Below are 27,927 nucleotides of genomic sequence, written 5' to 3'. Positions count from 1 at the left end.
ACTGAGAGAGAGCTTATAGTCTGAATTTAGCACCATCTGATTTCCACATTTTTGGACTGCTCAAAGAAGCTTTAAGACGAAGAAGATTTTCATGTGGTGATGATGTGAAAGCAGTGGTGCATCAGTGGCTACACGCTCAACCAAAAACACATTAAACAGGTGACTGTGTAGAAAAGTGATGTCATTTGTTCTTGAAATTCTTAATAAATAGAGTTTAAAAAGTGCGGAAACATTTCGAAGAACCCTCGTATATTCAGAGAACATTTGTGTTTTTTGGAAGTGTGGTGTAATACTCACTCACTTTCTTGACCGCTTATCGGTGCTGGAACCCATCCCAGCTTTTCAATGGGCGCAAGGCACACAGTAACACCCTGGACTGAGTGCCAGTCCATCGCAGGGCAGACACACACACACATACACACACCCATTCACCTATAGGGCAATTCAGTGTTCTAATTAACCTGACTTCATGTTTTTGGACTGTGGGAGGAAACCGGAGCTCCCGGGGGAAACACACGCAGACACGGGGAGAACATGCAAACTCCGCACAGAAAGGACCCGGACCGCCCCGCCTGGGGATCAAACCGAGGACTTTTTGCTGTGAGGCGACCGTGCTACCCACCGAGCCACCAATCACAGATTTCACAGATTTTTTAAGAAAAGTGCTACATTTCATGGCAGTCATTAAATAACACTCATAAATTGAACGACAGAATAAATGGAAACTACAATACACAGCACAGCCTACCTTAATAGTTAAATGTAAACCTAGAACATTCAGCGACGGTCTTACAGATGAAAATTCTCATCTGTGTGAGTTACCTGAGTCGTGTTTTTAGCTGCTGCACACTTTAACATCTTGGACATTTTGACTAAGCGATTGCTAACTGAATTGCCATAGGGTTGCTAGGATTGCTTCAAAGTGCAGATTAACCAGTAAACTTGAGACACTTGAACACTACGTGAATTAAAAATGTTAAATCGCTAAACACAAACCTTACATTTAAAATTTCACAGCAAATTGCAAGAGGGTCATTTCACGGTCGGTGACTCGATTTTCACTGCTGTGAATTAGGTAGGGCCTTATATACACACTGATCAGCCATAACATTAAAACCACCTCCTTGTTCCTACACTCACTGTCCATTTTATCAGCTCCACTTACCATATAGAAGCACTTTGTAGTTCTACAATTACTGACTGTAGTCCATCTGTTTCTCTACATACTTTTTTAACCTGCTTTCACCCTGTTCTTCAATGGTCAGGACCCCCTCCGGACCATGACAGAGCAGGTATTATTTGGTGGTGGTGTGTTAGTGTGTGTTTTGCTGGTATGAGTGGATCAGACACAGCAGCGCTGCTGGTGCTCTATTAGACACTCCTACCTAGTTGGTCCACCTTGTAGATGTAAAGTCAGAGACGATCGCTCATCTGTTGCTGTTGTTTGAGTTGGTCATCTTCTAGACCTTCATCAGTGGTCACAGGACGCTGCCCAGTGGGCGCTGTTGGCTGGATGTTTTTGGTTGGTGGACTATTCTCAGTCCAGCAGTGACAGTGAGGTGTTTAAAAACTCCATCAGCATTTATGTGTCTTATCCACTCATACCAGCACAACACACACTAACACACCACCACCAAGTAGTACCTACTCTGTAGTGGTCCTGTGGGGGTCCTGACCATTGAAGGACAGCATGAAAGGGGGCTAACAAAGCATGCAGAGAAACAGATGGACTACAGTCAGTAATTGTAGAACTACCAAGTGCTTCTATATGGTAAATGGAGCTGATATAATGGACAGTGTGTGTAGAAACAAGGAGGTGGTTTTAGTGTAAATGTATGTAAACTTTTGACTTTAACTTTGTTTCCAATTACTTTTGTGTTGCAGATCCTGAAAAGATCCCACGCCCAGACTCCCTGGCTCAGTTTTAGACTCTGGAATCGGATCTGAGGAACTCGCCCTTAAGAAAATGTTTTATTGATGCTCAGTCTCATGAGGCTGCAGCAAAAACAAACTCCTTCCATGCCGTCTCCCCGTTCCATAGACTTTCACAAAAAAGGACTCTACGGGAACATTTTAATTCTGCAAGGTACACAGAATGTAAAATTACCCTCTAGGGCTCCTTTAGGTCCAGTTATGTACCTTAAATGAGTAGTAAAGGTACATTACATTATTTTTTAAAAGGACACACTCCTGGTGCGACCTCCGTGAGAAGCAGTTGTACCCTGAAAAGTACACCTCTGTACCTTTTTTGAGTGTGCTCTCTGACTCGGCGAGTACCATGTGGGAATAACGGAGGTGTGATCAGGGGTGGGAGCAGAGCGAGAGGGTTGTAGCCCAGAGGATTTGGCAGAGCTTGGTCCAGGCTCCAGAAGGCACGGTGGATGATGACCAGCCTGTTTCGGCGCAGCGCCAGCAGTAACGGTAGCCATGGCTCACGGGAAGATAACCTAGGTGACGGCGGATCTGAGCTCAATAACGGCAAGCCTTCTCGACAGGTTTGTCTGGTCTTGCATTCCTTGTTTGTATTTCCTGCATGTGAGTGCATGCGCATCAAACGTGCTGCTGTTTATGAAATTATAAAAATGATCTACTGGAACTATATTGTATTGTGTTCCCATGAATAATGATGTGGACGCATTTTTCTAACATGAAAACAAAGAAAAAGTAAGAAACTGCTATATGCTTTTATAACCTTTATGACCTTTCGGACTATTGGAATATTTAGCTGACTGGCTGTTTTGCAGTTCCTTCAAATACGCTTCAGATAGTTCACAATGCTGCACATCCTTTTTTTGTTATTAATTTATGCATTTTCTCCCTTTTTTTCTCGATCTATTGTAGACAATCAGCTTTCCACTGTTGGGGATCCCAATTGCGTTTAAGGAGGGTATATTTGCCTGCTCCTGCCCCCTCCGACACGTTCGCAGTCCTCAACCCCTTCTTTTTTGCTCGTGCTTCGGTGGAATTGCTCATGAGGCTCCTCCACTTCTGCACAGGCACTAGAGTCCTTACACAGCATTTGAAGACCCCACCCACATAGCCCAGTCTTTTCCCCACCCAGCAGACTCGGTGGCCAATTTTGTCTGCTGCAGGCACTGCCAATTGTGCCCGCCAGATGGCGCCCAGCCGATCGGTAGCAGAGCCGAGACTCGAACCGGGGTGTTCAGAATCTCGGCGCTGGTGTGCTAGCAGAATATCCCGCTGCACCACCTGGGCGCCTACCTTTTATTATTTATGCATTTTTATGCAATTTTCCTCCCAATTTAGATGTATCCAATTACCCATTTGTATTTTCCTTCCGCTACTGCTACTGACCTTCACTCCTGACTGAGGAAAGCCATGACTGAAACATACCTGTGTGCAGTAGCCCCTCTGGCAATCCCACTCACTGATGAGCCAATCATTGTCTGTATAGTCACCTAGCCTGTGACTCACAAGCTTGAGATGTCAGCTCTGGTGTTTTAGTGTGTTTTACCACTGCAACACCAAAGGGCCAGAATGATGCTTGATTTCCTGAAGCAGTATAGCCCACCCTAAGCTTTCATTGAATTGAGACTCTCTGGGATCACTAATTTGTCCTAAATTTCCCCTAAACTCCAATATAGTGTCCCAGGTGGTGCACTGTCATCTCACAGCAAGAAGCTCCTGGGTTCGATCGCCAGGTGGGGCGGTCCGGGTCCTTTCTGTGTGGAGTTTGCATGTTCTCCCTGTGTCTGTGTGGGTTTTTTCCGGGAGCTCCGGTTTCCTCCCACAGTCCAAAGACCTGCACATGAGGTGAATTGGAGATACAAAATTGTCCATGACGGTGTTTGACATTAAACTTGTGAACTGATGAATCTTGTGTATCGAGTAACTACCGTTTTTGTCATGAATGTAACCAAAGTGTAAAACATAATGTTAAAATCCTAATAAATAAATAAATATGGGTACATTTAGATCCACAATACTGCCACAGATTTAAAAACATATAATATATTAAATATTGATGATTTAATACACCTGTTAGTAATTGGTGTGGCTTAAACACTTGAACTTAATAATTAATAGAAGTGTCCACTAGGGTTGGGCGGTATGACGGTATTACGGTATACCGCGGTATTTAAAAACGGTGACGGTATTTTAAAAATGTGAAGCGCCAAATTTCTGCTTAGGGTTTACCTTGAAAACGGAGACTTTAAGATCTGTGCGCATCCACAATAAGGGAGGGGTGGGAGTTGTAGGTGGTTGGAGCTCACTGATTGGTTGTGGGGGAGCTCACTTTTTGAGGCGATAACACAAAAGCTCAAACACCTAGTGAGCTGCCTTGCTGTCTTACTGCCTACATAGGCAGCTGCCTCAGTAGAGAGGATTCTAATAAGTCAATGACTTATTATAAGGCAGGTTATTCAAACGCGCTACTTAGACAGCGATTCCATCGGGTTTTGCTTGCTAAGCTAACAGTTAGTATCTTGCCATTCAAAACCATGGGATGGGGTGGCACAACGTGCTGGCATGTCATCACATCTGTGTACCGAATACGGTTACATTCACTGACAAGCCCGAACTTGCAAAAAAACACACTTGTGCAAGTTTATACAATATAATATTATCTGTGTGTGTGTGTGTGTCGCGCTCACTCTTCGCGATACTCGGATTTCGGATTTGAATTCCGACAAAAAACAGCTTTCATTATGACTGATTAATTCCCCGTACTGATGTGAAGCAGAATGGGTGTATTACAGCCAATAAGAACGGCGCAAAAATGAAAAGAACATATAAAACGTATATATAACGGTTCCCAGAGATGCGACTCGAGTTCATTCGAAAGAGCCGTTCAATAGAATCGGATCGCTCGCGAACTCATCCCCCCGCGGTAATACCGTATACTGCTGTATTTTATGAAGATGGTATGACGGTATGAAAATCGCCCAACCCTAGTGTCCACATACTTTTGGTCATATAATGTACATGTTCCTTACAAAAGTATGTAAACGTTTGACTTCAGCTGTAGTAGATAAAGAGAGTTCAGAAGTGCCAGTCTATTTCTTTAATTCAATACACACTACATCTCAAAGCCTGCCAAAATAGAGCCGGCAGACAAGCAGGCGAGTCTGCAAGAACATCATTAGATTAAATGAAACAGTAACATCTCGCCGGTCCTGACCCAGTTCTGTCTGTGCTGCAGGTGCGGCGGCTGGAGTTCAACCAGGCCATGGATGATTTCAAAATCATGTTCCCGAGCATGGACCACGAGGTGATCGAGTGCGTGCTGCGGTCGAACAACGGCGCCGTGGACTCTACAATTGACCAGCTCCTGCAGATGAGCCTGGACGGACAGGGTACTGATGAAAGCTCTGACTCAGAGGACAGCATCCCTGCAGAGGTGAGTCGTGTTTGTTCTGCTGATTCCAGTAACTAATTCTGTTTAGAACACCCATCTCTGTCAACAAGAGAGTTTAAATCAGTTAGGCAAATCTGATTAAAGCATTTCTCATTACAATAAAAAATTACACTACCAAAAACATGCATGCTATCAGGTTACATAGCCAAAAGTATATAACTAGCCATTCTTTTTTGTTTTATTTATGCATGTTCTCCCATTTTTCTCCTAATTTAGAGTAGTCAATTTGTCCTCCGCTGCTGGGGGATCCCTGATTGCAGTCGAGGTGTGTATATTGCTGCTCATGCCTCCTCCGACCCGCGTACAGCCCTTAGCGCAACCCTTTTTCACCCATGCATTCTGCACGGGTGCCTCTCTGCTAATCAGGTTCCTTACACTGCTTTTGATGACCCCACCCACATAGTCCGGTCATCCCACCCAGCAGGCACGGTGGCCAATTATTGTCTGCTGCATTTGCTCAGGCTCCTCCACTTCTGCACAGGCACCTCGGCCTGCTAACTAGAGTCTTTACACAGCGTTTGTAGACCCCACCCATACAGTCTAGTCTTTTCCCCACCCAGCAGACTCTGTGGCCAATTATTGTCTGCTGCAAGCACTGCCAATTGTGCCCGCTTGATGGCGCCCAGCAGGTGGCAGAGCCGAGATTCGAACCGAGGTGTTCAGAATCACGGCGCTGGTGTGCCAGCGGAATATCCTGCTGTGCACCTATGTCCACCTGGGCACCTATTCCTCTAAATCATTTTGACTTTTTTTTTAACTGACACTTAAAAATATTTTTAGAGGCTGCTCAGGTGGCACAGCGGTAAAAACACACGCTGACACCAGAGCTGGGATCTCGAATACATTGTATCGAGTTTCAGCTTAGCCTGCCTGCACAGAGATGGGAAAAAGAGTGCTGTCAGGGTGTGTCTCTCCGTACACAGTGCTGATCCGCATTGCACTCGTCAAAGTGTAGGTGACAAGATACATACGGCTGCTGCCCACGTGTCAGAGGGGGCGTGGGTTAGCTTTGTTCTCCTCAATCAGAGTGGGGATCGGCATTGGTGGAGAGAAAGCATGATGCAATCGGGCAATTGGACGCGCTAAAAAGGAGACAATGCAGAAACAATATATATATATAGATCACAGAAAAGGGCCAGTATAGACATTTTTATAAGCTGAAATTTAAAACAATACTCAAATACTTTTCACTATGTAGTGTGCATCGTTAAGGTTGGCTCAGAAAGATTTTTTAGCTCATTTGTGTGTGTCCTTTTCTGGAACAGAGGATAATTAGTAATATATGAGAGAAAGGATGAGATTTGGGGAAATGGAATTCAGAGGAAAGTGGGTGTAGAAATAGTTGTATTATTTGATTATGTAGGTGGTATTTCAATGAAAATGACAATTTTAATAAATTATACAATTCTTCATGTTCTGAGCTAAACTGTGTTACTAAATAAAAAACCCTTAAGCTTTGGATAGATACACTAAGCCTTAAGTGATAAAAAATATTTTATGTCCCATGTCATAAAAAAAAAAAACCAGATGAGGCATAACATTATGACCACCTTCTTATTATTGTGCCCCCCCCCCCCCACCTTTCTATCAGAACCAGCATGAACTTCTTCAGCAGTTTGAGCTACAGTAGCTCGTCTGTTGGATCGGACCACACGGGCCAGTCTTCACCTCCCACATGCATCAATAAGCCTTGGCTGCCCATGACCCTGATGCCGATTTACCACTACCATATCCTTACTTGGACCCTTTTTGATAGATACTGATTACTGCAGACCGGGACACAACTCACAAGAGCTGCAGTTTTGGAGATGCTGTGACCCAGTCGTCTAGCCATCACAATTGTCCCTTGTCAAACTCGCTCAAATTCTTACGCTCGCCCATTTTTCCTGCTTCTAACACATCAACTTTGAGGATAAAATATTCTCTTGCTGCGTAATATATCCCACCCACTAACAGGTGCCGTGATGAAGAGATAATCAGTGTGTATTCACTTCACCTGTCAGTGGTCATAATGTAATGCCTGGTCTGTGTATATATATATTCAGGTTATCCTTCTACAAATATGTTCTTTACTATGATTAGATGTCTGACCTAGCAGTGGTAAATTGTTGAAAATGTTGGTTTGTTTAATGGGCTTTGGTCTTTTTATTTTGATGTGATTTAAGAAGAAGAATGCCTTTATTTGTCATATATACATGTACAAGTGTACAATACAATTAAATGCTTTTTCAGCGTATCCTAGCTTGTATGAAGGCTGGGGTCAGAGTGCAGGGTTAGACATTGTACAGCGCTCTTGAAGCAGACAGGGTTAAGGGTCTTGCTCAAGGACCCAATAGTGGCTGCATAGAAAAGCCTGGATTTGAACCGACAGTCTTCAGAATGATAGCCCAAAGCTCCACCCACTAGGCTACCACAGCATAATTGTGTATTTTTTGGGATCACCACAGCATATAATTGCGGTCCGTATAATCCCTGACAAACCCTCCTTGTATAATCTGGGTTTGGGACTGACACTGAGATTGCACCAACGAGCTGCTCCCACTGGCTGGGCTGTTCGGCCATCCCGCCCTCCTCAGACACAGCCATTCATGTCTGTGTAGATGTTCAATCAGCGGTTAGCACTGCTAAGATCTCAGCAGTAGTTGGCTAGCACGATTTACCGCTGCACAACCCAAGTGCCCTGGTTATAAAGTAATTAGCTCCATTTAAAGTGCCCTACATTAGATAACACCTCATGAGTAGTGTCTTTAACCCCTTTTTAATCTCAGTAAAGATCCAAGTGCCTGTAAGAATGAATGATACACATTTTTTAAGCATAACTCCCTAATCCTCCATGTTTTATTTACCTCTTGTGCAGCATTTAACTCCAGTCAAGTCACTTGCAGGATGATATTTTGTCAGATGGCTGTTTAAGTCCTGATTGCTCTTGTCTTCACTTCAAGCTTAGCAAGCACTCTCAGGACTTCTCTAAACAAACTGGGTCAGGCAGATCTCTTGCATGATCCACACTTCTGCGCCTCGGCTAACTGGTGCATGCTAATCAAGCAAGCTCGTGCGATTGGGATTATTAGTTATTCGGGAAACAACTGCGTACTGAGGATACAGATTTTGTATTCATTTATACAAGACTGTGAATGAGTAATTTCACCCTATATCACAGTACTAGTTCATGATAAACAAATCATTCTAGAAACTCTAGAAATTCAAGTTCCCCCCCAATTTTCTCCCTAATTTAGTCGTATCCAATCACCATGATTGCATTATGCTTCCCCTCTACCGATACTACCCTCCACCGCTGACCGAGGAATGCCGCAACTGACACACGCCCCCTCCGACACGTGTGCAGTAACTGACTGCATCTTTTCACCTGCATGAGGCGATTGCAAATGCGGATCAGCTTTGTGAATTGAGAGCCACACCCCGATAAACATATTATTCCTCAACTCTGTGCAAGTGCCATCAATCAGCCAGTAAAGGCTGTCATTGCATCAGTTATGAGGAGTCCCTGGTCCGGAGTCCCATCCTGTACGAACAACCGCCAAACATTGTTCATGTAGGCGCCCAGCTTGGTTGCTTAATTAATCAGTTCAACAAATTAATTTATAAGCCAATTAATCTAATTAAAAACAACTAGTCTTTAGCCAGACTTGTCGATTACATATTTAATTTATTTAGTAACCTTCAGATGAAACCCAAGAACATCACTTTTTACATAAACACTATGCCACGGTCTGTGGAAAAATATATATATCAGTCTGAAAAGAGTTACAAAGCTATTTTAAGGCCATAGCAAGAGCCATTATCTGTTATAAAAGGAAATTTGTAACAGTTGTCAAGTCAGTGGACAAATCTGCAAAAACAGGAGCAATTGAAAAAGTTGCAATTGCTTCACACTTTCCACACAACACAGAAGTTGTCAAGACGGGGTATTTTCTCTAACAAATCCGTTCTTTATTCAGCTTGTGTCTCTTCGCCTCCACAGATCCTGGAAAGGACATTAGAGCCGGACAGCTCAGACGAAGAACCCCCACCTGTATACTCTCCACCCTCCTACGAAATGCACATCTACGACAGGAAGTACCCGGCCGACGTGCCACCCTTCCCTCCTCCCAGGCAAGACACGGAGAGCAGAGCATGTCAAGTTTACCTTCATTTAGCATCCCAGTTAAGATTTATTGATTAAACAATGTTCAACTCTTCATATTAGAATTAAATAATAATAATATTAATGTGCAATTTACTTTTCACATGTCACTGCATCTTAGTATGAGTGGCAGCGATATCCTTTATGGCCAAAAGTATGTAGACACTCCTTCTAAATTGTGAGTCTAGCCATTGGGGTTTCACATATCAGTGCACTCTTAAGTGCTGGTCCCAAGCCAGGGTAACTGGCCAAAACTTTGCCAAATTAAATATGCAGATCAAAAGATATATCTGTATACCAGATCGGTCAACGTCCACCTCCAGTACTGTTGGTCAGCAGGGTACAGGTGAGAGGACATGCAGGTGGTTGTGTTGACAGAGAAGGATGCACAAGACAGGGCAAGATGAAGACAAATGATCAGCCATTTTCTCCCAATTTAGTGTAGTTAATTTGTCTTCTGCTGCTGGGGATCCCCGATATTTTGCAGTTGAAGAGGGTATATTGCTGCGCAGCCCTTATGGAACCCTTTCCACCCATGCACTCTGCACAGGCGCCTCTATCTGCCAGTCAGAGTCCTTACACAGCGTTTAAAGACCCTGCTCACATATTCCGGTCATTCCCTCCCTGCAGGCACTGCCAATTATGCCCGCTAGATGGTGCCCAGCCGACCGGTGCCGACGCCGAGTTTCAAACCGAGGAGTTCAGTATCTCGGTTCTGGTGGCTAACAGTTTTCTTAATAAAATGTTGTATGTTAGCATTATTATATGCTACCGAATTTGTTGGCCTGAGTATTGACCACAACCCAAATAAAATATAATATATTTTTTTTTATAAATTGTAACCTGACCTCTGATGGAGGGCTGTTAAAGCTACAAACTAGCTATGATTTTGGAATAGCCTGTCCAACAAGTTCCTAAATTGTTGATCATAAAGAAACATTCACAAAAAACAAGCTCTGTATTACCAGAACAAGAACTGAACTATATTGCTCAGTCTGATCAATGAGTAATCATGCGCTTCTTATTTCATGCTGCCACACTGATTTTAAAACAGTCTCTCTGAAACAAACGCAAACATACACTGATCAGCCATAACATTAAAACCACCTCCTTGTTTCTACACTCACTGTCCATTTTATCAGCTCCACTTTTTCCACCATATAGAAGCACTTTGTAGTTCTACAATTACTGACTGTAGTCCATCTGTTTATCTGCATGCTTTGTTAGCCCCCTTTCATGCTGTTCCTCAATGACCCCCTCAGGACCCCCACTGGACCACCACAGAGCAGGTATTATTTAGATGGTGGGTCATTCTCAGCACTGCAGTTACCCTGACATGGTGGTGGTGTGTTAGTGTGTGTTGTGCTGGTATGAGTGGATCAGACACAGCAGCACTGCTGGAGTTTTTAAATACCGTGTCCACTCACTGTCCACTCTATTAGACACTCCTACCTAGTTGGTCCACCTTGTAGATATAAAGTCAGAGATGATCACTCATCTATTGCTGCTGTTTGAGTTGGTCATCTTCTAGACCTTCATCAGTGGACACAGGACGCTGCCCACGGGGCGCTGTTGGCTGGATATATTTTTGGTTGGTGGACTATTCTCAGTCCAGCAGTGACAGTGAGGTGTTTAAAAACTCCATCAGCACTGGTCCATTCATGTCAGTGATCCACCATGTCAGTGTCACTGCAGTGCTGAGAATGATCCACCACCTAAATAATACCAGCTCTGTGGTGGTCCTGTGGGGGTCCTGACCATTGAAGAACAGGGTGAAAGCAGATTTAAAAGCATGCAGAGAAACAGATGGACTACAGTCAGTAATTGTAGAACTACAAAGTGCTTCTATATGGTAAGTGGAGCTGATAAAATGGACAGTGAGTGTAGAAACAAGAAGGTGGTTTTAATGATCTGGCTGATCAGTGTGGGACATTCCATTTAACTGAGAACTTTTTCTAATCCTAATGTTTACAACGTAAGAATCACTATAAAACTAAGTATCTGTAGGTCTACACATGTGATTATTCTAATCTGTGGGCACGAACTAAGTGAGTAATAATAAATAATTTATCATTGCTGGATCTGGTTGCTTAGATTTAATCAAATGTGCAGTCAGCATGGATTTTGTGGCTGGATTTCACCCCCTCATGTCCAAACATTGTCACTGCAGCTTCACATTATGAGCACTGTAAATCAGTCCTGCTTTTAAGATACCGTTAATCCTCAGTGCAATGCAATACTACTTGATACCAAAGCTCAAACCTAAACATAAACATAAAGGCAACCTTAAAACCTTAAAATAGAACACTCACACTTATATTTATTAATTAAAGAGACAGTTGTGTGATGCCAGAGCTTCAAAAATGAATTAGTTTTCCTCATAATCATTCAATTTTACCGTTTAGCTTAGCACTTGGCACATGCAACTCTCAGTTTATTTTGCTACCTTAAGTCTTGGGAATCAAGTTCTTCTTTTGTATGATATGAGGACAACATTTGGCTTCCATTAGGACTTACTATTAGATTCAGTAAGCATGTCTATTAATATAAATATGTACACTGATCAACCGTAACATTAAAACCATCTTGTTTCTACACACACTGTCAATTTTATCAGCTCCACTTACCATATAGAAGCACTTTGTAGTTCTACAATTACTGACTGTAGTCCATCTGTTTCTCTGCATACTTTTTTAGCCTGCTTTCACCCTGTTCTTCAATGGTCAGGACCCCCACAGGGCCACTACAGAGTAGGTATTATTTGGGTGGTGGATCATTCTCAGCACTGCAGTGACACTGACATGGTGGTGTGTTAGTGTGTGTTGTGCTGGTATGAGAGGATAAGACACAGCAGTGCTGCTGGACTGTGAATAGTCCACCAACCACATGGGCAGCGTCCTGTGACCACTGATGAAGGTCTAGAAGATGACCAACTCAAACAGCAGCAATAGATGAGCGATCGTCTCTGACTTTACATCTACAAGGTGGACCAACTACGTAGGAGTGTCTAATAGAGTGGACAGTGAGTGGACATGGTATTTTAAAAACTCCAGCAGTGCTGCGGTGTTTGATCCACTCATACCAGCACGACACACACTAACACCACCACCATGTCAGTGTCACTGCAGTGCTGAGAATGATCCACCACCTAAATAATACCTGCTCTGTGGTGGTCCTGGGAGAGTCCTGACCATTAAAGAACAGCATGAAAGGGGGCTAACAAAGCATGCCGAGAAACAGATGGACTACAGTCAGTAATTGTAGAACTACAAAGTGCTTCTATATGGTAAGTGGAGCTGATAAAATGGACAGTGAGTGTAGAAACAAGGAGGTGGTTTTAATGTTATGGCTGATCAGTGTATATAGATGGGATTATTCTAAAGCGAGTGAAAAGTGCAAACAAAACAGCTTTATCTGTTATTCAAGCTTTATTAAGGGTTTTCATTGTATCAGTTGTGTTCCTACACGTATTTATTTATCTGCACTCCATCTACTGTCAGTGGTTTCTTAGTATAATTGTGTGGCTGCCAGTGATGCCATTTTTACTCAAAAGATGCCAATAATCATAAACACACTGCAATTCACCTGCTTTCTATAAAGAAAAAATACCTCAAGTTTGTCATGGATTCAAGTCTCTGACTGACCTTAAACTCGGTTTGTCCACATCAATGCCAGGTTTGATGCTCATCCACCTCCCAGCCAAAGGCAGGTTAGTGGATACAGGAACTGGAACCCGCCATTATTAGGCAACCTCCCTGACGACTTCCTGAGGATCCTGCCCCAACAGCAGGACAGTCTGCAGGTAGGCTTTTGCAGCAGGAACAGCGATTCATTACGTTTCTGATATATTCTGAAGAGCACTACACAATAAGTGAATGACAACATCACTGTCTAAATAAATGTTATCTACACCATATGGCCAAAAGTATGTGGACACTCTTCCTTGCTAATGAGTAAGTATTATTAATGAAATACATGTCTGACTAGGTGGTAACAATTTTGGGAAATTTGTTCTACCATTTATTCCCCCTTGGTGTGGAGGATCTTCAGTGGCCTGCACAAAGATCAATCATATTGAACACTTTTGGATTATAGTGGAATAGTGAATGCATCCAACAGTGAATGTGCATGTCCAACATCATTGCCTGGAACCTTACAGATGCTCTTTATCTTCTTTTATTTTTTTTCTCCTTATTGAGTCATATCCAGCTACCCAATTGTGTCTATCATCCACTGCTCTAGCCTCTTTAAGACCAGAGCTTTGACTTTTCTATGCATTTTTTAAAAATCTTTTTACCTTATTTATTGTCCAGTATTTTTGCTACCACTAGATCGCAGACAAAAGTGTCTACTAACGGGGACAAACAGGTCTAAGTTAAGCAGAGTGAGGTATAAGATGTAACAAACCCCAATTGTAATGTCCCCATATGTGACCACAGGATGTCAAAAGGCTAGACCTCTTGCCCTGAGTAATGTACCTAACACACAGGGTGGATTTTGTCTGACACGCTCATGGTCAAATGTACACATACTATTGGCCATATAGTACACCTCCAGATTCATAAAATTGTGAGAATCAGTATTTTTATTATGTGTATTGAATTGAATACTGACCATAGTAAAGGCAGCAACAGGCAACATTTGAACAACCATGATGCTCTACAGTTCCTACAAACTGTTAATTCTAATGTTGATCCCAAAGTTAAGGCTATCATTGTTTCTCTCCCCCAGCGTTCACAGAGCAGCCTGTCCCAGCCTTCCTCGTCCTCCTCATCCTCATTGTCATCTCTGACGCAGTACTTGGCTTCAGAGCATGACAGGAAGTTGAAGCAGTACCGGAGGGATGAGCGCATTGCCCTCTTCCTGCAGAACGAAGAGTTCATGATGGAACTGCAGCGCAACCGCGAGTTTCGTATTGCCCTGGAAAGAGGTAACATACACATACATGCGCTAAAATACCCAGGTAACATAATTAAAACCCAGCTTTAGTAATTAGAGTATCCAGAGCAAGTTATCTGACAGTAGTTCCTAATCCAGAATCTGGCCAGATCTTCCAGGCTGCTAGGTCCCTTAATGTGGAATTGGATATGTGTTGTATGTGGTTGATGGCCATCCAATTCCAACCCCATGGGCACTGATACAGAGTTCTGTATTAATAGAATTTACAATAACATGAAGATAGATCAAGAAGTTAATTCTTTATCTTATGGAAAGAATTTCTACTACATTTTCATGTTTTCTTTGCCAGTTCATTCAAAAGAGCATGTACCCCACTGAGGATGAGATCAGAGCTCTGTGCAAGCCACTTTAATTCTTCCACACCAAACTCAAAACACCATGTTGATATGGACTTATGCGCAGGCACACTGCCATGCTATTTGGACTTGTGCGCAGGCACACTGCCATGCTATTTGGAAGCATACGATTTATTTTTCAATTTTGGATTTACACTACTGTTAGAAATGGTGTGGATTATTTGTTCGAAACTCAGCTGTGCCACCCGGCTGGGCTGGGAGCCTACATGAACAACGATTGGCTGTTATTCATACAGGGTGGGAGCCGAATAGGGACTCCTCATAACTGTGGCAATTACGACCTCTGCTGTCTGATTGATGGCACCTGCACAGTCAATGTGGAGTCGAGGGATAATGCATTGATCAGAGTGTGGCTCTCCAGACACAAAGCTGATCCGCATATGAACTCGCCTCATGCAGGTAAAAAGATGCAGTCGGCTACTGCACACGTGTCGGAAGGGGCGTGTGTCAGTCTTACTCTCCTCAATCAGGGCGGGGATTGGCATCAGTAGAGAAGCGTAATGCAATTGGGTAATTAGATATGACTAAAAAGTCAGGAGAGAAAGGAGAAAAAATGCATAAGCATACATATATATACTGTATATATATATATAGTGTATATATATATAGTGTATGTTTTAGATCATTGTCTTGCTGTAAGGTCTAAGAATAAATTAATCTATTCATTATAAAACACTGTTGTGTGCTCTCACATTATAAAACGTTGTATTGTATTATAATGTTTGTTTTAAAATACATTATAAAAATGTATAATGTTTTATAGTGTTTACTCAGTTATTTTATATGATGGTATATATGGGTTTTGCTTATCCTTTTCATTAATTTCGAAGGTTGTGCAAGCAGCTGAAAGAAGCTCGTTCTTCACTTTGTGCACTGAATGTTGTGCTTTCATTTTTACAACAATAAAATGACATTTATTTTTGTTAAATTGTACTTCTTGTGCATATCATGTAAGCTTACACTAAGGGAAACGAGTATTCAACCACTTATGTTTTATTATTCAATATTCTGTACTTCCTGTGCACATATCCACTTCACATGGATACATGGTACACACAGTCTTTTAATGTTGTAGTAATTAATATTAACAAAAACGTACGCACTGTATTTATACTCAGAATGAAAGATATGTTTACAGGATGAAAATGTTAGAGAAAAAAGAGCTCAGACTCCATAAATTAATACAGTTATTGGCGGTTACGGATTTAAGACGCAGATGTACATTTGGTCCATATTTCCAGGCAGCTCCAAATCACGATGCTTCCTCCTCCATGCTGTGGGTTTGGTGTTCTTGTAATCGTATGTTCTCATCTTTCTCCGAACATGTTGTGGAGAGTTTTATATTTAGTTTTATTAGACCATTAATGCTATTTTTGCAGAGGAGTTTGTGTGGGCTATAGGAACAGAGATAGTTGTAAAGTTCACCGCTTATTACTGTTGTTTCTGCTGTTTAGGTCATCTTGCAACTTAGTTTAAAGTACTACCAGCTTCCGTCTTATCTTTTGTATCATTGGTTTAAGAGTACACTGTGAAATCTTGTGTGGCGCTCCTGTCCAGGAACAGTTTGTGATTTTAAAAACTTTTTACTCATTGTACTGTTCTGGAGAAACACTATCCATAAGGTGCCAGGAGAATCGACCTGACTCTTGCCATTAAGCTTTAAAACACATATGGGTCATTCCTGGGATTCGGTGCCTTTTGGACCTTAAAACTTTTTGAAAATGAAACACTGTTTTTATTTGTTTTTCATGTTTTATTATAAAAAGGACATGTTATACTTTTCCAAACTAATATTGGTCAAGCTCAAGCACACAAACTGTAGGTTTTATTAAAACATTTTTATGCAGTCTCTGACCCAGGACGTCCAAGGATGCACACATGATATCAATATTTGTGTTATTATTATAACCAAACTGAATAATAAAGCTATATACATTTCACATGCATCTCATATACACTGTAACATCCACCCTGTTACGTATTAGGTTGTAACATAACAGGGTGGACATTCTGAGCTATTAGCTAGCGAGTGAGCAAAACCATGCTAGCATAAAAGTGAATTCAGACAAATTCTCTGCTTTTTAGTATGATTATTTTTAAAATGATCAAATCGTATTGCTTCTTCTCATATATCCCGTAACAGGGTGGACATGTTATGGTTGACCATATAAGACTTTTAGGATAAAATGTGGAAAAAACGACATTAAAATGAGGAGTTAGCCACTCATCATCCACAGTTGTTTTCCCTCCAAAAAGATCATGTGAGCTCCAGGAAATTATGTCAGTATGTAAAACAGCTCTTCATTTTAAGAGACAGTAGTAAGAAATAACAGGGGGACAGCAACTTGAGGGACGTGTGAAAAACCCTTATAATCAGCAATAAAATGAAATTCATTAAGAAAAAAAATCCAAGGTTTAGAGGGACTTAAGCAAACCTTTTAAACAGTATTGAAAGAATGAGATATTTTTATGATTGCATGATTAAACCTCATCCACTGCCTGGCCAAAAAAAGGTCACCACCTGGATTTAACTAAGCAAATAGGTAAGAGCCTCCCATTGGATAATTACTGCATGGGTGATTATGTTTCAGCTGGCAACAAGTTATTTAACCCTAACTGATGCAGTGAGTAGCTTCTCATTTGTTAAACAACCATGTGGAAAGACACATCCTGTGGTCGTGGAAAAGATGTTAATCTGTTTCAGAAGGGTCAAATTATTGGCATGCATCAAGCAGAGAAAACATCTAAGGAGAAGCTGAAACTACTAAAATCGGGTTAAGAACTGTCCAACGCATTATTAAAAAATGGAAGGACAGTGGAGAAACATCATCTTCAAGGAAGGAATGTGGTCAGAAAAAAATCTTGAATGATCGTGATCGGCGATCACTTAAACGTTTGGTGAAATCAAATGGTAGAAAAACTACAGTAGAACTCAGGGATGTGTTTAATAGTGACAGTAAGAGCATTTCCACACGCACAATGTGAAGGGAACTCAAGGGATTGGGATTAAACAGCTGTGTAGCCTTAAGGAAACCACTTGTCAGTGAGGCTAACCGGCAAAAACGGCTTCAATTTGCTAGGGAGCATAAAGATTGGACTCTGGAGCAATGGAAGAAGGTCATGTGGTCTGATGAGTCCAGATTTACCCTGTTCCAGAGTGATGGGCGCATCAGGGTAAGAAGAGAGGCGGCTGAAGTGATGCACCCATTCATACCTAGTGCTTACCGTACAAGCCCGTGGGGGCAGTGCTATGATCTGGGGTTGCTGCAGTTGGTCAGGTCTAGGTTCAGCATCGTTATGTGCCCAAAGAATGAGGTCAGCTGACTACATGTACATTTACTTTGGCATTTAGCAGACGCCTTTATCCAAAGCGACTTACATTACAGTTACAGTATACAGTTTGAGCAATTGAGGGTTAAGGGCCCAACAGCAGCAACCTGGCAGTGGTGGGGCTTGAACCAGCAACCTTCTGATTACTAGTCCAGTACCTTAACCACTAAGCTACGGATTGCCCTGAATATACTGAACGACCAGGTTATTCCATCAATGGATTTTTTCTTCCCTGATGGCACGGGCATATTCCAAGATGACAATGCCAGGATTCATCAGGCTCAAATTGTGAAAGAGTGGTTCAGGGAGCATGAGACATCATTTTCACACATGGATTGGCCACCACAGAGTCCAGACCTGAACCCCATTGACAATCTTTGGGATGTGCTGGAGACTTTGCACAGTGGTCCAAATCTCCCGTCATAGAAAACATTGTGTTTAGTATTTGAAAGTGTTAAATATTTCAGTAAGATGTTTAGAAACTGTATTGTTTAAAATGTACTTAATAAATACAATGATCAGTACTGGGGACACAAAAGGCACCGAATTGTAGGAATGACCCAAAATTATTTTTAAAATAAAAAAGGGGTTGAATACTTATTTTCTCTCACTGTAAGTCTGTGTGATTTATTTCCCAGTTTTTGTTCTGTTCTTGATGTGCTTGCATCTCCGAGGGAAAGTTAACTCAAGTTCACCTTTTATAACTCTTCCCTGCTTTATGCAAGGTTACGCGTCTGAACTCATCTCACGCTGGCTCTCTATGTTGTAGATCGTCAGAGGCACGAGTCTCTGAAATATCAGGCTTATCATTCATCTGCTTGCATGGAGAGTTCCACTGAAGGTACATATCATTCATCAGCTCACTGCACCTGCTTACCCACACTCATCTCAGACCAGGCTGTGTGTTTGCTCATAATGGCTAATGTTGGAGAACAATAGCGTGGTGAGTTTGGGTCTTGATCCAAACCCATGGTCTACACCTGGCGTTATTATATTTCTGAACATGACTGCAAGGATTTAATTCTAATTTTGTGTGATTGGGCACCGATGTTAAGAGCTGGGTGATAGGGTCTGGCCCACAGTGGTATTTAAATTCATCCTAGTTATGTTGTCAGGCTTGTGTTCTTCCGTACCAAACTTAGCAAATTCATGCTAAAACAGGACAGGGCATCCCCCAATTTTCTTTACCACACTTAGAGGTTGGGACTAAGGTTGCCAGATAGAAAACTATGATGTATATATTTCCAGAAAATTCACTTTCTCTGCTCCAGAGTCCAATAGCACTGTGCTTTTCACCCCAGACGCATTTGGCTTAATTTACGATGCTGATGCCAGATTGCAAACTAGGACAGATGATTATTCACAAGCTACACCTAGTCATTTCCACTACACAGTAACACACAGTGCAGGGAACATACTACATGGTAGTGTACTTGAAAGTATGTAAACATAAACACTTCTAGATAAATGCGATTCATTTCACAAGTTAGTGAGTTTTGAAGTATGGGCACTTGGGTGGCACAGCAGAAAAAAAGTATGTTATCCCACCCATGCTGAGACATGTGGGTGCAGGGTTTGAATCTCAGCGGTGCTATCGGCCGATCGGACACCTGCATGGACATGATTGGCTAATGTCCGAGTAGCAGATGGCTGAAACCGCCTAGCCATTGGAAGCCACACTTGCCAGTGCACTTTCAATGCCGGTCTAGAGCCAGAATAGAAATTGAGGGTTGCATAAAAAAGGGCATCCTTTGCAAAATCTGGTGTGTGGACCAGATCCAAGAGCAGCTTAAAGTAAGAAAAATTTAGTTTAAAAAAAATGGCAAGACACAATCTGTTCAATTGTGCAATCTGTATTTTTATCATTTCTGCAGGAGATCACAGCCCCGGTTCAGATGATGCCTTCAGAGACAAACTTAAGCACATGGGCAAATGTAAGGAGCACACACACTCACACACACACACACACACACACACCATATAGAAGCACTTTGTAGTTCTACAATTACTGACTGTAGTCCATCTGTTTCTCTACATACTTTTTTAGCCTGATTTCACCCTGTTCTTCAATGGTCAGGCCCCCCCACAGGACCACCACAGAGCAGGTATTATTTAGGTGGTGGATCATTCTCAGCACTGCAGTGACAATGACATGGTGGTTGTGTGTTAGTGTGTGTTGTGCTGGTATGAGTGGATCAGACACAGCAGCGCTGCTGGAGTTTTTTTAAATACCGTGTCCACTCACTGTCCACGCATATATGACAAATAAAGTATATCTTCTTCTTCTATTAGACACTCCTACCTAGTTGGTCCACCTTGTAGATGTAAAGTCAGAGACGATCGCTCATCTATTGCTGCTGTTTGAGTTTGTCATCTTCTAGACCTTCATCAGTGGTCACAGGACGCTGCCCACGGAGCGCTGTTGGCTGGATGCTTTTGGTTGGTGGACTATTCTCAGTCCAGCAGTGACAGTGAGGTGTTTAAAAACTCCATCAGCGCTGCTGTGTCTGATCCACTCATACCAGCACAACACACACTAACACACCACCATCATGTCAGTGTCACTGCAGTGCTGAGAATGATCCACCACCCAAATAATACCTGCTCTGTAGTGGTCCTGGGAGAGTCCTGACCATTGAAGAACAGCATACAGAGAAACAGATGGACTACAGTCAGTAATTGTAGAACTACAAAGTGCTTCTATATGGTAAGTGGAGCTAATAAAATAGACAGTGAGTGTAGAAACAAGGAGGTGGTTTTAATGTTATGGCTGATCAGTGTATATATATACATATATACAGTACATGCATACACATACATACACACGTACACACATACACAGACATACACACAAATCCATACAATAATTCTTAGTTCTTGCATAACATTTAGCCATAGAGGTTAAACAGATTATTGACAAAATATGATTATTTTGATAAAAAAAAAGTTTTACTTTCAATTCTGGTAAAAATTACTGTAAACAAAATGATGTGAACATTTTGGATTTGTTCAAATTTTAGTGGTTTTTTAAATAAAAAAAGTTTTACTTCAGCTTTTCTTCAAAGCCTTTGCGTGTCACTTAGTTCAGGGTTGCCAGGTAAAAGGTACATTAATCTTGTCTAGTCTAGGATACAACACACCAAGCAATGTTCAAAGTTTATAATTTCCCTAAATAGTTCCTGTGTTTTCGTAATACTGTGTACTTATTAAATAATTCATTTCAATTAATTTCAGTTGTACTTGATATGTAGTTGATCAATAGATTAGAACATAACTCAATTAAGTGGAAAAATCAGAGACCTGGCATCCGATCTCAGGAACATGAGTAAATGATTTACACCTGTTTTGAGAGGTGGAAAATGAGGTGTACAAATAAAAAATAATATCTACCTTTTTGGGCAGACTTCCTACTTTTTGTCTGATCTTTCCTCATTTGCATATGCATGAAAGAGAGCGGTACCAGTCATTTTTTTTATCTACATCACCGTCTAAATAGTGCAGAATGTAACCACACAGAGCCTAAAATATGCACAAAAAGCATAGCACATCATACCTACTGTCACTGATGCAAAGCACCAGAATGAATGAATACCTCCCCCTTTTAAAGAAACACCTGTCTGCTAGCCATAAGCAAGTTAAGGTTTGTGAGATGCTAACCCTCTTAAAATGAATGAGGTGAATAAATGAGGTGAAGGAATTATGCTAAACATTCTACATTTCTAAAAGCTTTGAATAAAGATGTTGTGGTAAAAGTTTCTCAGTAATAAAAGGGTTTTTGTGTTTTCATTCTCTGTAGCTACACGGAAGAAGCTGTTAGAAATTGCTAAATCTTTCTCTGAAAAAACACGGAAAAGAAAGTCCAAGAAGAAGCCTCCGCTCAAGCATCACTCGTATCCTCCTACATCAGGTCTGTCCTCCATCGTCCCTGTCTCTGCTGCTGCTCATTTCAATCCTAGATAACAGTGTACAGATGTCTGTTTGTGTTCAGTCATTCTGTGTCATCTGCATTTACTGAACTGAAAAGGTACACACAACATAAAAGTACACACAAAAAAGTACACACAACTGAAAAAATATACACAATTTAAAAAGGACACTGAACACCCCGATTTCAATCTCAGTTCTGCAACCATTTGGCTGGGCGCCATCTAGCGGGCACAATTGGCAGTGACTGCAGCAGACAAAAATTGGCCACAGACTCTGCTGGGTGGGAAAAGACCGGACTAATTGGGTGGGGACTTCAAATGCTGTGCACACAACTCAAAAGTGCACTCAACTAGAGCAGTGCACACAACTACAAAAAGTGCACACAACTAAAAATGTGCTCAGAAAGTGCACACATTTGAAAAGGTACACACAACTAAAAAGGTGCACACAACTCAAAAGTGCACTCAACTCAAAAGTGCAAACAATTAAAAACGTCCACACAACTAAATGTACACATAACTCAATAGTGCACTCAACTAAAAAAGTGCACACAACTCAAAAAGTGCACACAACCTAAAATGTGCAAACAACTAAAAGTGCAAGCAACTAAAAGTGCAAGCAACTAAAAAAGTGCACTCAACTAAAAAGTGCACAAAACTCACACATTTGAAAAGATACACACATCTCAAAAGTGCACACAACTTAAAAAGTGCACACAATTAAAAATGTCCACACAACTAAAAGTACACACAACTAAGAAAGTGCACACATTTAAAAAGGTACACACAACTAAAAAAGTGCACACAACTGAGAAAGTGCACACATTTAAAAACGTGCACACAACTCAAAAGTGCACACAACTGAGAAAGTGCACACATTTGAAAATGTACACACAACTAAAAAAGTGCACAAAGCGCAAACAGTCAAAACTATTCAAAAGTGTTTTGAACACAGCTCTCAGTTCACCCAGTATGTCAAGTCCTTAACCCTGGCATCAGACTAGCCACTGCCGCCTCCACTGCCAACCTCCTGGAGGATGTAGAGGGATTTCCAGGAGGTAAGCAGCTCATGTCCTGTAATCTGAATGTAAAATGAAAGGATTGTTCTGAGGTCTGTCTCCTCTCATGCTGGTACATATGTGTGCAGAGGACCACGGCATGCTCAGGAGACCCGGCACTCAGGATAAGGACGAGTCGGAGAAAGAAGTGGTGTCATGGTGAGAGAGACTGTAACAAATCCTACATATTATTGGAGAATTGATGACAGATTTGAGTATTTTTGTATCAGTCTGAGGTGATATATGCATTTATAAACATATACACTGCTGCAAAAATTATTTACCACCTTTCTTAAGTATAAAATAAGTTTTAGTTTTGGTTCATTGAACAAAGCATAGGAACAAACAAAGGAACTCAACACATTTTAAAGTATTAAATCACAAATTACCAAAACCCTATATGTTTGCACCAGTTAAAAATGCCTTATATAATAGCTTTTGTAGGATTCAACACAGGAGATTGACTGGGCCATGGAAGCACCTTAACCTTCTCTTTAAGAAACTAGTCTTGAGTTCTTTAGGCTTTGTTTGTTGTTTTCTTGTTTAAAAATTTAGTTTCTTGGTTGATGAGATTTTACTGTCCCACTTTTATATGTCCCTGTATTTTCCCGTGAATATAGAAGGGTCCTACTTATGAGAGTACCTAGGATGGCAACAAAGACATACAAATTGACCCTAAATTAAATCAAACCTAACCTCTCACTTAAATCCCAGATAACTAAACTGAAACTCTTTTTACTGAAGACCCAAACAGAATGTTCTGAAGAAACACTATATACACCAACTAGGCATAAGATTATGACCACTGACAGGTGAAGCGAATAACAATGATTATCTCTTCATCACGGCACCTGTTAGTAGGTGGGATATATTAGGCAGCAAGTGAACATTTTATCAAAGTTGATGTGTTAGAAGCAGGAAAAATGAGCAAGCGTAAAAGATTTGAGTGAGTTTGACAAGGGCCAAATTGTGATGGTTAGACGACTGGGTCAGAGCATCTCCAGAACTGCAGCTGTGAGGTGTTCCTGGTCTGCAGTGGTCAGTATCTATCAAAAGTGGTCCAAGGAAAGAACTGTGGTAAACCGGCAACTGGGTCATGGTTTAAATTGCTAAAGAAGTTAATGCTTGTTCTGATAGAAAGGTGTCAGAATACACAGTGCATCACAGTTTGTTGCGTATGGGGCTGCATAGCCGCAGACCAGTCAGGGTGCCCATGCTGACCCCTGTCCACTGCTGAAAGTGCCAACAATGGGCATGTGGGCATCGTAACTGGACCACGGAGCAATGGAAGAAGGTGGCCTGGTCTGATGAATCACATTTTCTTTTACATCAGGTGGATGGCAGGTTGTGTGTGCGTTGCTTACCTAGGAAACACATGGCACCAGGATGCACTATGGGAAGCAGGTAAGCCAGCGGAGGCAGTGTGATGCTTTCTGCTGGGAAACCTTGGGTCCTGCCATCCATGTGGGTGTTACTTTGACACGTACCACCTACCTAAGCATTATTGCAGACCATTTTTGCTTTGTGGCAAGGCTCATTATCCTGCTGAAGAAGGCCACAGCCATCAGGGTACACCGTTTCCATGAAAGGGTGTACCCTGATGGCTGTGGCCTCCTTCAGCAGGATAATGTACCCTGCCACAAAGCAAAAATGGTTCAGAAATGGTTTGAGGAGCACAAAAATAAGTTTGAGGTGTTGACTTGGCCTCCAAATTCCCCAGATCTCAATCCAATCGAGCATCTGTGGGATGTGCTGGACAAACAAGTCTGATCCATGAAGGCCCCACCTCGCAACTTACAGGAGTTAAAGGATCTGCGGCTAACATCTTGGTGCCAGATACCACAGCACACCTTTGGGGGTTTAGTGGAGTTCATGCCTCGACGGGTCAGGGCTGTTTTGGCAGCAAAAGGGGGACCAACACAATATTAGAAAGGTGGTAATAATGGTATGCCTGATCGGTGTATATGATATATTATGTACTATGTATATAATAATAATAATAAATTATTAAAATTTATATATGTAAGTATCAAAATTCAGTTAACTTTAGTTAGGTGTGTCCCCACTTCCAAATGGTAATGTATATATTTGTGGAGGTCACTTGAGGTCAGAGACTTGTTCCAGATCTGTACAGTTTCAGAGAAAACTTAGACACTTTGTTGCATCATATTTTTAATGTCATTTTTTCTATTAACCGTTTGTCAATTTGTTTGGTTAATGTATTTTGTTTGCTCCGTCCATTGCTGAGTCGTTTAATTAAGTGCCGGTATCTCTGTTGCAGACTTTCCTGTGTGATGGTGGGATGAACCTCTATCCCTCTTTGCCATCTGTATTGGCCTGGATGAGTCTGGAGGGGCCAACAAGTAGCCCTTATCTAAAGGTTTACATCAGCAAGCCGGAAAAGATAAACACCGTGTTAACTTAGAACTTTGAATCACACTGTATTTTAAAATGTTATTTAATTTATTGTATGTTTTTTGGCCATTAGAGTTAATTTAAGGAGGAATATCATGCCATGGTGGAGTTGAGGATGTGTGTCTAGGTTGTTTTGACACTCAGGACAAGCACAAACTCCTCTCCGTTCACCACAGCAAAGATTTTCAGCCATGATTGATAATAATAATAATAATAATGATAACAATAATGATAATCTGTGTTTAAAACTCAGGTTTGTACCTATAAACATATATAATAGATGGCCAAAAGCACATGGACACAATTACTTATTGTATTTCAGTATTTAAGACAAGAATCGGCTCAGTAATGTTTCCAGCAAGTCAGTTGGTGCAGTTTCTGCCCTGGTCAGTTGTAGGTGCTGTTATTTTAAACTAGAAATGTCTAGAAGCAACAACAACTCAGCTGTGAAGCCCCATAAGCTGACAGAACGGGACTTCTGACTGCTGAAGAGTGTAATCTATTATCAAACCACATAACTAAAAGAAGTGCTAGCACACAACTGCAAAGATCCGGGGTTCGATTCCCCATCGGTGCTATCAGCCGGGCGGGTGTGTACGTACAGAAGTGATTGGCTATGTCTGAGAGCGCTACTGCATTTGCCCCAGTGATTCCGGAAAGCCCGACCCCATGCAGTGTTGACAAGGTTAAAGTTTATGAAATTAATGAATGATTACAATAATGATTCATCAGTAGGTTCAGTGTTTGGGTTGCTGTGGTTGAGCAACTGCACACAAGCCTAAGATCACCATGCACAATGCCAAGCTTCACCATCGGGCAGATTAATCTAGGTTTGGCAGATGACTGGAGAACATGACCACTCTGAGGGGGTTTATCTGATATGGAGATTTCCTGAGTTCCCTAAAATTTGAATGCTTTAGTATGCACCAGTGCTCTAGAGCAGCGGTCCCCAGTTTTTTGCACCACGGACCGGTTTCATATACGATAGAATTTCACAGACCAGCGGGGGTGGGAGGATTTAAACTAAAATTATACGACAAGCACTGTAAAAACACAAAGTGCATACCAATACTACTTACCAATGATTGAAAATCAGTGGAGGCGGCACGGTGGCTAAGTGGGTAGTACTGTCGCCTCACAGCAAGAAGGTCCTGGGTTCGATCCCCAGGTGGGGCGATCCGGGTCCTTTCTGTGTGGAGTTTGCATGTTCTCCCCGTGTCCGCGTGGGTTTTCTCCGGGAGCTCCGTTTCCTTCCCACAGTCCAAAGACATGCAAGTGAGGTGAATTGGAGATGCAAAATTGTCCATGACTGTGTTCTATATAACCTTGTGAACTGATTAACCTTAATGAGTGTAATGAGTAACCACCGTTCCTGTCATGAACGAAAATCAGTGGGAACCCTGAGCTTTTTTTTTGCTGCAATGAGACGCTCCCACCTAGAAGACCTAGGAGTGATAGGAGACAATACCAGCCGAAATGTGTTCCTTATGTCCAGTCTTCTCCGTAACTTTGTGAAGCGGGATTTTCTGTAACCAAATGGCAACCAAAACAAAGACCGGTCTGTGTCCATTTTTTGGGGGGGACCACTGCTATAGAGAATTGTTTGCTTTTAACTTTGTGGCAATAGTTTGGGGAAGGACTTTTTTTCTACTTTAACATGACAAAATAAGTTGATGCATGCTCAATAATCCAGGTACACAAATCCACAAAGTTGAATCAGTTCATCTGGATACAAGTTTGTTGTAGAGATACGTTTCGTCACTCAATCCGAATGACTTCTTCAGTCTGAAGAAGTCTTGACTGAAGTCTATGACTCCAGTCCATGACTGAAGAAGTCATTCGGATTGAGTGACGAAACGTATCTCTACAACAAACTTGTGTCCAGATGAACTGATTCAACTTTGTGGAGATGACAAAATAAGGTCAAAGAAAAAGTGAGATTGAACCAAGCCAACGCTGACCTTACTAATGCTCATGAAGCAAATGGAAGCAAATCCCTGCAGTCATGTAAGTGCAACATACAATTTTATCACACATAACAATGTCGCTTTTTCTACAATTTCTAAAGGTTTGTCAAAAAGTAATTGCCCCCTTATCATTGGACATTAGTCACTTTTTTATTGTAAAACCTCTCAAATTGCACACTGCCAAGTCTGGACCTTGATTAGACCAACCTAGTATTTTTACATTTGCTATTGTATTATAAATCATTATCCTGCTGCATCACTGAATTAGACAAATTCATTTCTATTCATTTCTAGTCATCCAGGTCAGTGACATTGTTCTTAATTTCCTTTGGATTGTAAAATCATGAACACTGACATTTACTAAGATATCTACATTTTTAAGATGTTCTTTC

At 41.6% G+C, this 27,927-nt stretch overlaps 1 protein-coding gene across 3 annotated transcripts; it reads left to right on the top strand.

Annotated features, from left to right (window-relative positions):
• Window positions 1-2,071: 2,071 nt before the first annotated feature.
• On the top strand, window positions 2,072-25,863 carry cuedc1a (CUE domain containing 1a). 3 transcript variants are annotated; one of them, XM_063014184.1, is made up of 11 exons: window positions 2,072-2,495; window positions 5,165-5,362; window positions 9,363-9,493; window positions 13,200-13,326; window positions 14,256-14,454; window positions 18,939-19,010; window positions 20,044-20,103; window positions 21,966-22,059; window positions 23,095-23,153; window positions 23,243-23,312; window positions 25,435-25,863. In XM_063014184.1, coding segments are annotated over exons 1-11 (1,125 nt in total). In that variant the 5' UTR covers window positions 2,072-2,381; the 3' UTR covers window positions 25,436-25,863. The 3 variants fall into 3 exon arrangements, with proteins under 3 accessions (XP_062870254.1, XP_062870255.1, XP_062870256.1); XM_063014185.1 differs by lacking the exon at window positions 18,939-19,010; XM_063014186.1 differs by lacking the exons at window positions 23,095-23,153; window positions 23,243-23,312 and having other exon boundaries at window positions 21,966-22,076.
• Window positions 25,864-27,927: the final 2,064 nt, after the last annotated feature.

The sequence above is a fragment of the Trichomycterus rosablanca genome, chromosome 18 (genome assembly GCF_030014385.1).
Source record: "Trichomycterus rosablanca isolate fTriRos1 chromosome 18, fTriRos1.hap1, whole genome shotgun sequence".
Classification (NCBI taxonomy): Eukaryota; Metazoa; Chordata; class Actinopteri; order Siluriformes; family Trichomycteridae; genus Trichomycterus; species Trichomycterus rosablanca.
Note: the sequence above shows the minus strand (reverse complement) of the source record. Positions and strands in the feature narration are given on the sequence as shown.